Raw genomic sequence first — 12,024 nt, 5'->3', positions numbered from 1 at the left:
CTCACAAACCAACAGCTTGACTCAAATTTCACTTCATTCTTTCCTTTCATCCTTCCCTGTGTTAGGTTAGACTAGTGTGAAATGCTCTCAGGAGATCTACAGGGTTCTCCTCACCTCTTAAGAAAAGTTCCCCTTTCACAAAACCTATTTAAGATGAAGTTTGCAAGAAGGCAGGAAAGAAGATGCAAGCCTTTAAAATAAATAAAAAAACCACCACCACCAAGCTGAGCAATGATCAGGAGTTCTGTGTGAGGTCTAATGCAACTTTGTCACTTTATTCAAATTTTCAAAATAGTCTTTATTCTACTTTTTTTAGTATAAAAAAAATCCACAAGTTAAGTGCACCACAGTGTATACAGAGAGACATAATGCTGAACTTCCAGAACAGTCAGTTGTACGGTTTAACACAACATACACTACAGAGATTTAGATTCAACTGAAACCTCAAGATAAAATATATTCACCAAATCTGATTTTTTTTCTTCATAAAACAAAAACCAAAAGATTGAGGATCCCTGAAATATTCTTCTTAACCCTAATAAGACTTCATTATACTCAAGTCATTTTTTAAAGGATGCATTCATAAAACAAGCCATTCACCAAGCTAACTTGTGTGTTGATTGACAGTTGCTACACACTCGAGCACAGATGGAAACCCGTCTCTCTATTCTGAGTAATAGCCTTAAGTTTTGCTGTCAAGACACCAAGTTGCTTTTAAAATGTGGTTTTGTTATTAAGCGGTAGTTTTAAAAGTCTAGTTTGCATTTAATGAAACGTTCTAACAGGAGTTGCACCGTGTTTCAGGCACCAAAGCATGGCTTTGATTAGACTCAACCTGCAAAGAAGTCCCAACGCTACTGGGAATGTATCAAAAGAACATCCCATGTCACATCCTAGCTGCATACCTTCCTGGAGAAAAATGAAGAGTGAATGCGAGCACAGAGAGTGCTTCAAGGGATCCATTCTACTGTGAAGTCGCGAGGGAGAAAAAGCCCTATGTGGCCACCAGAGAAATGAATGTGACTGGCTTTCTATCCAGCACCATTGATTCTATGGAAGGAGAAAGAGGATGCATGTATCTCACTCCTATTGATTAGCAATAGATTTGAGATGGAGCTGCAAGAATTACAGTTTGATACTTTGAAGTCAGATTTCCTTCCTACCCTTCTCCTCCCGCCCCCCTAATTTATAGACAATTGATTAATAAAAGCCAGGAGACAGTGCTGCAGTATTACTCCAGTGGAATTAAAGGAAGATCTGTGGGGCTGCTTAGCTCACATTCATTTCATGAATTAACCCCTCTTTAATAGAGGCACTGCTACCATTACATGGTTTCTTATTACGTTTTAAAAGTGCCTGAAGGGTTGGGCACCAGGAAGACACCCCACCGTTATGTGTCTAAACTGCAACTTCAGGTTAATAGGACTAAAGCAGTTACATTGTGAGAAGTGCTGACAGTATGTGATGTCTTTCCTTAAACAAACATAGCCTCTTTGTTCACCAGATAGTGTAGCCACCATCCGAGCCCCCCATGAAGTAGCTTCCCTTCCGTTGCGTCACTAACACATTGGCACCCTGCATGGCTGCCAGCTGGGCTGCATTGGGAGGGCAGCCAGGAGGTGGCGGCTGAAAAACAAAGAGAGGATTAGTTAAGAGGATCAGAGGGCAATGCCACCTTGGCACCTCAGCCGGGTAGACAAGATGTATTGGATTACAGTGAACCGGGCACTCCTTTTCAACACAGAATAATTACCATCAACGCACCCATAGCTAGCTACTGAACTATGCTTGCACGTAATAGTACACAAACAGCTGGGCAACACCCTGATCACCTGGTTTGAACTAGTAGAGTCATCCCTGCTCCATTCAGAGGACAGAATTGGTGAAGCAACAGGATAGGCAAGAATTAAGACTACGAATGCCGCCCTGGCTTTTTTTATCCCCCTCAAAGCCAAGCAGAGATGTGATGGCAGAAAAAGACTGCAACAGAACACCATAAGCTCTACAAGCACAGGTCGCTCGCACCAGTTCTCTCCTAGCAGCCGATTGCTCCTAAATACGGACACAAGCACCTTCTGATAAATGTTTAGAATAGCCTATGTTGTCAGCCTCCCATGTGACTCTGAAAATGAGACATGCAGGGTTTCCACAATACATTTATACTTACAGGAACACTACCAGTGGCACCAGCCCCAAACCTCGCTCCGGCATCAAAGCCACCTTCAACAAGGACAGTTGACCCAGGAGGGTAGACAGGACCTACAGGATAATATGCCATTGGAACTGAAGAGCCCATTGGGCCAACAGCCACAGACTGTGCCATGGGTAGGTACAGAGAAGCACCAGGATATGCAGCGGACATAGTAGGTACGGTGGCAGCCCCTGGATGCACAAAGCTTGGACGATAGAGCTAGAACGAGAAACACAAGGAAGTTATAAGATTTTCCTCGCCCCAGAACCATTTATGCAGATTCTCTCTCAAAGCTCTGATAGTATGTCATAGGGCTGCCGCCCTCCCTCAAGTACAGCGGTAGTCCCACTCCCTTCCCTGAAAGCACAACTCCATCTGGAGGGAGAGAGGAGTTTGATCAGATTATGCCAATTTGAAGCATGGTGCTTCCCAATTGTCTGCCAGAATCAATCCAGAAGAACCATCTTATTGGCTTTTGCCTACACAGGTTGGCTCTAGTGGCAACTCCAAGGGAAGCTTTGACTAAAGTTTCTGGCATTTTAAATGGATTTGGGAAAGGAAATGTTATTTGTGGATTTCAGCCAGATCACAGAACAAGTATTTTTTCCCATTTCAGAACAGAAATGTTTGTATCCACACATGAAGCCTCTGGCAGAGGGCAATGTCAATTCATTTTTACTGACTCTTATGCTTGAGCATTTAGCCAAAGCTATTAACTAATGTTTTACTGATTTCTGAAGGCGGGAGAGAGAAGGATTTTGAAACCTGGAACAGCTCCCAAAGTGCATAAAGTATGCTTTTCTAATTAGCAGTCAGAGTGGCATCCCCTAACTCAGCACATTTCTCACTAGACAGAGCTGCCAGACTGATTGCTGCCCACTCTTGGGAGGTGCAAATGGTCATTCCAGGCTAACAAATGCCGGTATTAAGTATTCATTTGTAACCAGTTCAAGTTTACTTTTCAGGTGTGGAGCAAGAACACAAAAGGGACATATTGCGTACCTCAGAGTAAGCAGGAGGTGCATCGGTATAAGGTGGTGCTTGAGGAAGAGGCATTGTCTGTGGGTACACAGGATTACCAGGAGGTTGCACTGGGTAGGATGGCTGTGTCGGATATTGACCTAAGAAGCAAAAGAGAATTTGGTCAGTGTTAACTGAACTGCCATTACAGAAATGGGACAGGAAATTGAGTTTATGGAAAGCCACTTCTTTACGGATCCGAGAGAGAGGACCACAAGGGATTGAAATCGCAGATGTTTTACACATATAATTAGAGGCAGAGGGCGCAAGAGGGAAGGAAATGCCCTGCAGGCCTACAACTATGTCAGGTACTGAGTAAAGTCCACTCAGTCATGTTCAGGCAATACTTGCACTCTGGTCAGAATTTAAAGGAAAAAATAATTTCTGTTCTGTTAAAATCCTTTAAAGGAACTAGGCTACTGCAAAATTAAATTATCTTCCTATGCAGATCCGCTTATTCAGAGTTGGGCATTTCACTGCTTAGACTTGCAAGTCACAAAATGTTGAGACTCTGCCACAGAACTAGGACACTTACTGGGACATCAAGAATATTAGATCCTGTATCATTTGAAGCTACTGATAACAGGTTGTCATAAGTGCAATTTCCAGAGAGCATCTGTTAATGACCTTAATGTTTACAATTAAACACTGTCACTCCATGTGCCTCAAGTTGCAGAAGGCAGAGTTCAGAGAGAAGATACTTGGTTTCTACAAAAGAGAGGGGGCATAACAACTGAAGTGAGAAACAGATATAGTCCCCAAAGTAAGAGAGGACCTGCTCCCAATCCCAGGCTCTCCCACATTCATTACTCTTCCTTACCCCTTTATTAATTCATGCTAAAGTTGACATTCCATTAAAGCGACATGCATCTTAATGTCTCAAAAGTAAGTAGGTGTACAGTAGCATTGCTCTTAAAGCGAAGGCCAATAGGAAGTCCTGCTTAATATCTTACCACAGTTGGCTCTACAGTTTGTTTTTTCTCATCAGGTCAATATCATGTGTTTAAAATAAATAATTTCTACGTGTTTGTTCAGCTGCATGTAAGATAGCTAGCAATGGCAAGGAGGTGTGGCTTTAATGTGTCACCATCAAGGAGGTGTGGCTTTAGTGTGTCACCATCAGGTCAAAGCAGGACTCTTGTAATGATTGTTAAAAGCTCTATCAAACCTAATGCCAATATAAACGGTTCTATGAGAGTTACAGATTCAAGACAGAGTTAAAGAAAAAAAAAGGGGGGGGGAGAGAATATAGTGGCCTTGGAGGGTTTGTAATTTGAGTTCTAGTCAAGCTTTTATAAGATCCTCATCCTCGCAGTACCCCAGCCCCAGGAGAGCATCCAAAACCAGAGGGAGCCACTGCCCCCAAGGAAAATTCAGAGAAAAGTAGTAGTTTTGTTAATGGCAAGTAGCCAAGATTCCTGAAGCGATTTAAAGATTGTGATACCTCGGGAAAAGCCAGCAGCTCACGTTACTCAAGGCAAATTATGAACCCAATCGACTGGAGTGGGACAAATGTGCACTAATCCCTCCAGTGGCACCCAGCAATGTCACAGACCCCACCACTTCCCCCGAGGGCCTCCCCCATGACTGTCATGTCTACCTCCAGGGTGTTGCTGTGGCACAGCGCCATCCTGCAGACATTGCAGCTCTCTTACAGGAAGCAGTCGAGAGAGACCTCGTGACACAGTTTAGGGATTCTGAGTTAGCAAATCGAGGTTCACGCATTGAACTGTTGAGCTAACGGTTAAATATAGGCCTTCCACCAACGCCTGAGGCTCCCTGCTTCTTCAGGACCACAAGGAGCCGCCGCAACTACCCTCACCCTTTTGTCCCCACCACCACCTCCAGCCCTCACAACTGCCCTACCTTGATCCAGGACTACCGGCTCCTACAGCTGCCATCACTGCCTCTTAGCTAGGATAGGCATCCCCTGCCAAACCCCCCTCCCCTGCAGAAAATAACTATAGTCCCCATGGGGCTGACACCCCCCGCACCCCTTCCCCTCCTCCCCCACCATGGCGCTGACACCCCCCCCTGCACCCCTCCTCCCATCCCCCCACGGCGCTGACACCCCCCCTGCACCCCTCCTCACTACACCCCATGGCACTGACACCGCTCCCCGCACCCCTCCCCCCTACACCCCATGGCACTGACACCCCCGCACCCCCCCCACGGCGCTGACACCCCCTGTACCCCTTCCTCTCCTCCCCCCACCATGGCGCTGACACCCCCCCTGCACCCCTCCCCCCTACACCCCACGGCGCTGACACCCCCGCACCCCCCCCACGGCGCTGACACCCCCGCACCCCTCCCCCCCCTCCTCTCTCCACGACGCTCTCATCCCCCCCACGTACCTGCCGCCCACGCCAGCCCCCGTCCTCCCGCCTGCGAAGGACCCCGGCCTTCGAGCCCGCCCCTCCCTCCTCCCACCCAGCGGCCGTGCGGCAGCCAAGGGGTTAACGACTAGGCCCAGGCGTGCGGCGTCATGGAAACCGAGCACCCGCCCCCCGCCCCGCCGCGCCGCGCTCCCACTGGCCCGGCCTCCCCGCCCATCACGGGCTCGGCCTCACGGTAACGGACGGCGCCGCCAGCGTTAAAGGGGCCGCGCCCCCAGCCCGGCGCCTGGCGGCGAGGGGCCCCTGGCTCCCCCCCGCCCCTTGCCTTTGCTGTTCATGGCGGCGGGGGGGTCGGGCCGGTGCGGCTCTGCTCGGGGACTCGCTGCGGCCGGTGCCGGATGGGTCCGCTCCGCTCACTTCCTTGTTATTGTCACTGCGGCGCTGGGAACGGGGCGGGGGGAGGAGGGGAGAGGACGTCTTACGTTCGCCGCGCGGCGTCGTGACGTAACGGCGTCGCGGCCGGGGCTGCGGGAGGGAAAGAGAGAGGGGTCATGGGGGGCGTGGCCTATATCCCCTCCCGTTCCAAGCGCTGAGCCCCTGCTGGGTGCAGGAGGCGGCAGCCCCGCCCCGGACTCCTGGGAAAGGGGGGAGGGGCTGCTTATCCCAGGGAGGGGAGGGGGAGTCGGGGGGGGCTGCTTATCCCAGCCAAGGAGTGGGAGTGGGGGGGGCTACTTATCCCAGCCAGGGAGGGGAGGGGGAGTCGGGGGGGGGGCTGCTTATCCCAGCCAGGGAGGGGAGGGGGAGTCGGGGGGGGGGCTGCTTATCCCAGCCAAGGAGGGGAGGGGGAGTCGGGGGGGGCTGCTTATCCCAGCCAAGGAGGGGAGGGGGAGTCGGGGGGGGCTGCTTATCCCAGCCAAGGAGGGGAGGGGGAGTCGGGGGGGGCTGCTTATCCCAGCCAAGGAGTGGGAGTGGGGGGGGCTACTTATCCCAGTCAGAGAGGGGAGGGGGAGTCGGGGGGGGCTGCTTATCCCAGCCAAGGAGGGGAGGGGGAGTCGGGGGGGGCTGCTTATTCCAGCCAGGGAGGGGAGGGGGAGTCGGGGGGGGGGCTGCTTATCCCAGCCAGGGAGGGGAGGGGGAGTCGGGGGGGGGCTGCTTATCCCAGCCAAGGAGGGGAGGGGGAGTCGGGGGGGGCTGCTTATTCCAGCCAGGGAGGGGAGGGGGAGTCGGGGGGGGCTGCTTATCCCAGCCAAGGAGGGGAGGGGGAGTCGGGGGGGGCTGCTTATTCCAGCCAAGGAGTGGGAGTGGGGGGGGCTGCTTATCCCAGCCAAGGAGGGGAGGGGGAGTCGGGGAGGGGGGGCTGCTTATCCCAGCCAAGGAGTGGGAGTGGGGGGGGCTACTTATCCCAGTCAGGGAGGGGAGGGGGAGTCGGGGGGGCTGCTTATCCCAGCCAAGGAGGGGAGGGGGAGTCGGGGGGGCTGCTTATCCCAGCCAGGGAGGGGAGGGGGAGTCGGGGAGGGGGGGCTGCTTATCCCAGCCAAGGAGTGGGAGTGGGGGGGGCTACTTATCCCAGTCAGGGAGGGGAGGGGGAGTCGGGGGGGCTGCTTATCCCAGCCAAGGAGGGGAGGGGGAGTCGGGGGGGCTGCTTATCCCAGCCAGGGAGGGGAGGGGGAGTCGGGGAGGGGGGGCTGCTTATCCCAGCCAAGGAGTGGGAGTGGGGGGGGCTACTTATCCCAGTCAGGGAGGGGAGGGGGAGTTGGGGGGGGGGCTCCTTATCCCAGCCAAGGATAGGAGTGGGGCAGCCACCTCATCCCAGCCAAGGAGTAGAGCGGGAGCTCTTCCTTCTCCCCCTACAAGTACCAACCTGTGAGAAGATTTTTGATAGTAGAGGGCTCTTTAATCAAGCAGACAAAGGCATAACAAGCTCCAATGGCTAGAAACTGAAACTAGGTATTTTCAGGCTAGAATTAAGGTGCACGTATTAAATAGGGTAATTAACCATTGGAATAACTTTCCAGGGGAATGAGGCTGATTCTCCGTCACTCAAAGTCTTTAACTCAAGACAGGATGATTCTAAAAAATAGGCTCTAGCTCAGACTCAATATAGGCTTGATGCTGAAATTCCCCGGCCTGTATCATACAGGGGGTCGCACTAGATGATCGTAAAGATTCTTTCTGGCTTTACCATCTATGCATTTGTGCTTCGCTTTCCCTATAGGGAAAACAGGGATTGTATCACCATAAAATGAGGTTACAAAGCATAATCCTTCAATGTTTGTAAAGAGCTTTGAAGATGGAAAGTGCTAAATATTGTTACTAATGAATTCTACCCCAATTGGCTAATGCAACCCTTTCATTTACACCCAATCTTGGGGTACACCTCTTTGGAGCATAGAAAGCCTGAACCCTCGGTATAGCACAGAGCTATGCTGTAAACAGGCAGTTGAGGAAATCTGGAAACAAATATCCATGTAACCTTCCTTGCTTTTTGTTTTTTCCTTCTGAATTGGACATAGAAAAAGCAACCACTTCTAAGTTCATGCATAAAAGATCAATGGAAACAGCTGATAACCTCCAAATATTTTTAAATTTAATTAATCCTTAAGGCTGGTAAAATTTCATCAGGCAGTGAGTTCTGTTCATTAGCAACAGCTAATGCTTTATTAGTTATTTTGGCCTGAGCTTTAGGATATGTTAGTTATTTTAAAACGTATCCTCTTCATTGTTATAAAAGAAAGTTGGTGTCTGCATTATTCCCCAGACTCCTGTCACACACTCTCATGGGGCTCACTCAGGAATTGTGACACCCCCACACACACACACATAAATGTCCCCAAACCCGCTTTATAAGGTGATTGCAGAACCCAGAGGTGGAACACACTTGCATCAATGTGACTGTATGCAGGCAATTTTTTAACAGTGAAGGTAATTAATTATTGGAACAACTTACTTAGGGACTTGGTAGTTTCTCCATCCTTTGCAGTCTTTGTCAAGATTGGATGTCTTACTCAGTGATAAGCTGTTGCTCAAACAGAAGTTATGGCCTTGATGCAGAAATTGTTGGGTGAGGTTCTTTGGCCTGAGTTATACAGGAGGTCAGACTAGATTATCATAATGGTCCTTTCTGGCCTTATAATCTATGAAATCCTGAATGGTTTGAAGGTGAACATCCCATGAGAAGCAGCTATTCCCCAGCCAGTCTTTGCCCAGCTATGCCCCTTTATCCCACAACAGCCTCAGTAGGGGCTGCTAGGAGATGATGCCTCTTTGATTCAAGCCTCCTCTCCGCTTCTGACTAACAACAGGCCCATTTTTGCAGAAATGCAACAATTTTTGGTCCACATTGGAATTTTTCAAAGGGCGGGTCCATCCCACAGCATTAACTGAAGTGATCCAACCTTGGATCACCGCCCTCGAGGTAGCCTATCACAAAGGAGAGTGGCCACACTGCAATAGAGCAGTTGAGTTCTGTAGGCATTGCTTAGATATTTTGCGTCCACAGTGGCTCTGTATTCAAACATTTGGCACCAAGTCCTTGGGTTATGTATGAGCGTGGGTTGATGGCCTGGGGAAAAGGAGAAAAGGAAATACAAACTGAGAAACATGCATGCCGTTAGTTAGGCAAGTAGCTAGCCAAAATTTCCATTTCTCTCCAAACTCTGTTCATTTGTACCTTGTCCGACCACAGCTATGTCATAAGGTACCTCCAGTTTGGTTTTATTATAGTCAAGCTGATGAACTACAACATGCCAGGAAAGGTGGATTCTCAATACCAAGTATTCAGTCGGTTCTTATCTCTTCTCCCAGCTTCCGCGTCCAAAGCTTTGATTTTGCGCTTGTCTGCTTCTCCCGCGAATGTCTCTATGCTTTCTTCCATGCTGCCCCTTCCATATGGTCCAGAGCACCCTGGCCTGAATTAAAGGCTCTCATTCACCAAAGCATTAAGCACCAGCTGTACTTTGCTGAATTGAGGCCTGAGACACAGATCCTTTGGGCCTTATCCAAGGCCCATTGAAGTCAACGAATGGACAGATTCCCAATTGAGTTTATTGGGCTTTGGATCAGGTCCTCCTTTATCCATAAGAGTGCTTATCTTTTGTGCTCCTGATTCAACAAAGCAGTTAAGCACATGTTTAACTTTAAGCACACGCAGAGTCCTGTTAACCTCAGTGGGATTCCACATTTAAATTAATGGAGATATCCTACCTCCTAGAACTGGAAGGGACCTTGAAAGGTCATCAAGTCCAGCCCTCTGCCTTCACTAGCAGGACCAAGTACTGATTTTGCCCCCGCTCCCTAAGTGGCCCCCCTCAAGGAGGGAACTCACAATCCTGGGTTGAGCAGGCCAATGCTCAAACCACTGAGCTATCCCTCCTCAGGTGTTTAAAGTTAAACATGTGCTTAAGTGCTTGTCCGGGTTGGGTCTTGATCACACTGAGATGAACCTTGGGACACGAGAAAGCTCAGCACCTTCAAAACCAGAACCCACAGAACTGAAACAAACCATGTGCTCTGAGGATCAGGTGCTGTGCGCCTACCTGTTGTCATAACACTGGTTTGATAGTCACAAAGTCAAAGACGCTAGAACAAAATTTATAGTCAGAGGCCCGTGGGTAGGTGAAACGAAGGGCTTGTACCTATTCTCTCTGAATATGACTATCAGATTCCACAAGTACAAATCTTCCTCCTTCATAAATAGAACAGATGCATATTTTATATTTTTGGCATGAGTAAAAAAATGCCACTTTCTGTCTTGCCTCATATGCAAACTTTCCCGGTTTGGGGGTGAAACCCCCCACGCTCCCTGCCACACACACCTTTTATCGGGCTAATTCTTAGGCATCTCAATCAACAATTGCATTGCTTCTCACTGTTTAAGTGAACGCCTCATGAATAATGTACAGGGCTACTAATGAATATGCACATCAGTTGCTATGCCTGTGAGGGCTTTATAAATAATTTATGAGCATAAAATGTTCTTCACCTTGTTACTGTACAGGAGCTATAAAAAAATATTTACCCTTTAAAGCGGAGGAGAGATCTGTGTAGATAGCTTGAAACCTGCCTGTATAAAATAGCCCCAGTTTTACAGCGCTAAAAATGTAAGCAGCGAGAGCAAAAGAAGGAATGAGCATCTCCATCAGGAGACATGGCAGATCGTTTTCCTGTCACTAGAAAATGGTTTCTGAAATGGTGACTTGAGTTCTGCTGTCTCTCTGCGAGGGCCCAAATCCTGCAAGGTACTGATTAGATCAGAAGGTGATGAATGCCCCCAGTACACACTCAGATTAGTGAGAGGTGAGAGAGCTCATAACCAAGCCCAAATTTATTTGAAAGAGTGAATGTTATTAATCCTGTTTCTGCTCACCAGGTTTCATTATACTGAAAAAGGGAAAGCGTGCATTCTTTTGGAGGGTGGTTTTGTTTTGAGTAGCCAAAGTGATCGACTTTGAGCCTGATTTTCAGGCTCCAACTGATGTCACTCGCTCTATAAATCAGGCCCAAAGGGTTTTGAGCTAAATATCCAAAAACTGACGCACTTAAAATTAGAGGTTACTTTTGAACTGTATGCCAACGGACTGTGCTTCCTGCCCTGGGTAATTCCAAATGGCAATGGGATTGCTTTCCTAGCACAATGATGATACTATACAAATAAAATGCAAAACAGGTGAGTGTACTTTCAGTTTGGTTTTGGCAAAGGGTAAGTCCAGACCAGAGCTAGAGTTACTTATTTACTTTACTGGATAATATTTAACACTGGCGAACAGTGACACTGAATTGGACTGTTTCTGTTGTTTCTACTTGAAAGAAAGAAAATCATGTCTGTGAAGTCCCTGCCCCTGCAAACAGCCATGAGTGTAACTTTACTCATGTAAGTAGTTGAAGGTTAAAAGGAGTTGAGGATACTCAGTACCGTGCAGAATTAGGGCCCTCATTAGTGTAAAAATAATTATAATAATACAAATTAATTGTTCATTACCTTATGGCACCTCCTACTTGCAAATCACAAAGGGCAAAATTCTGGCTCCGTTTAAATCAGTGGGAGTTTTGTCACCGATGGCAATAGAGTGAGAATTTCACCCCAGATGAGTAAGCTAAGCCTCAAAACCAATGAAGTCGGGAAATGTCTGAAACTGCAGTGCGATATCCTGATCCTATTTACAGCTCTAGAGGAGAAAACTGAGAAGGGCCTGATTCAGCAAAGCATTAAGCACATGCTTAACTTGAAGCATCTGCTTAAATCCCTCCCTATCCAGCAAAGCACCGAAGCATGTGCTGATATAGCAAAAGTGCGTAAACCCATGGGATCTTCAAATCAAACAGAAATGCTGGCTTGCTGTTGCTTGGATTTTGTGCTGTGGGGGAAGGCAAGCTTCCCCAGAACCTTGGAGGGAAACTGGTTTATGGCATGATATTTATCACTTGTGGAACTGAAGGCCTTTCTGTAGAGAGTGAGATGTGTCAGAGACCACGTAGTCA

General features: G+C 48.5%; 1 protein-coding gene across 1 annotated transcript; it reads right to left on the bottom strand.

The window, feature by feature from the left end:
- Positions 1-254: 254 nt before the first annotated feature.
- DAZAP2 (DAZ associated protein 2) lies at positions 255-6,021 on the bottom strand. Its single transcript, XM_054012673.1, has 4 exons — positions 5,873-6,021; positions 3,194-3,312; positions 2,168-2,410; positions 255-1,626 (listed from the first exon to the last, which is right to left on the bottom strand). The coding sequence occupies exons 1-4, from the start codon at positions 5,883-5,885 to the stop codon at positions 1,498-1,500; spliced, it is 504 nt and encodes a 167-aa protein (XP_053868648.1). The 5' UTR covers positions 5,886-6,021; the 3' UTR covers positions 255-1,497.
- Between the last annotated feature and the right edge of the window lie 6,003 nt (positions 6,022-12,024).

Source organism: Malaclemys terrapin, chromosome 23, assembly GCF_027887155.1.
Source record: "Malaclemys terrapin pileata isolate rMalTer1 chromosome 23, rMalTer1.hap1, whole genome shotgun sequence".
NCBI classification, from domain to species: domain Eukaryota; kingdom Metazoa; phylum Chordata; order Testudines; family Emydidae; genus Malaclemys; species Malaclemys terrapin.
This window is presented reverse-complemented; position numbering and strand designations above follow the sequence as displayed.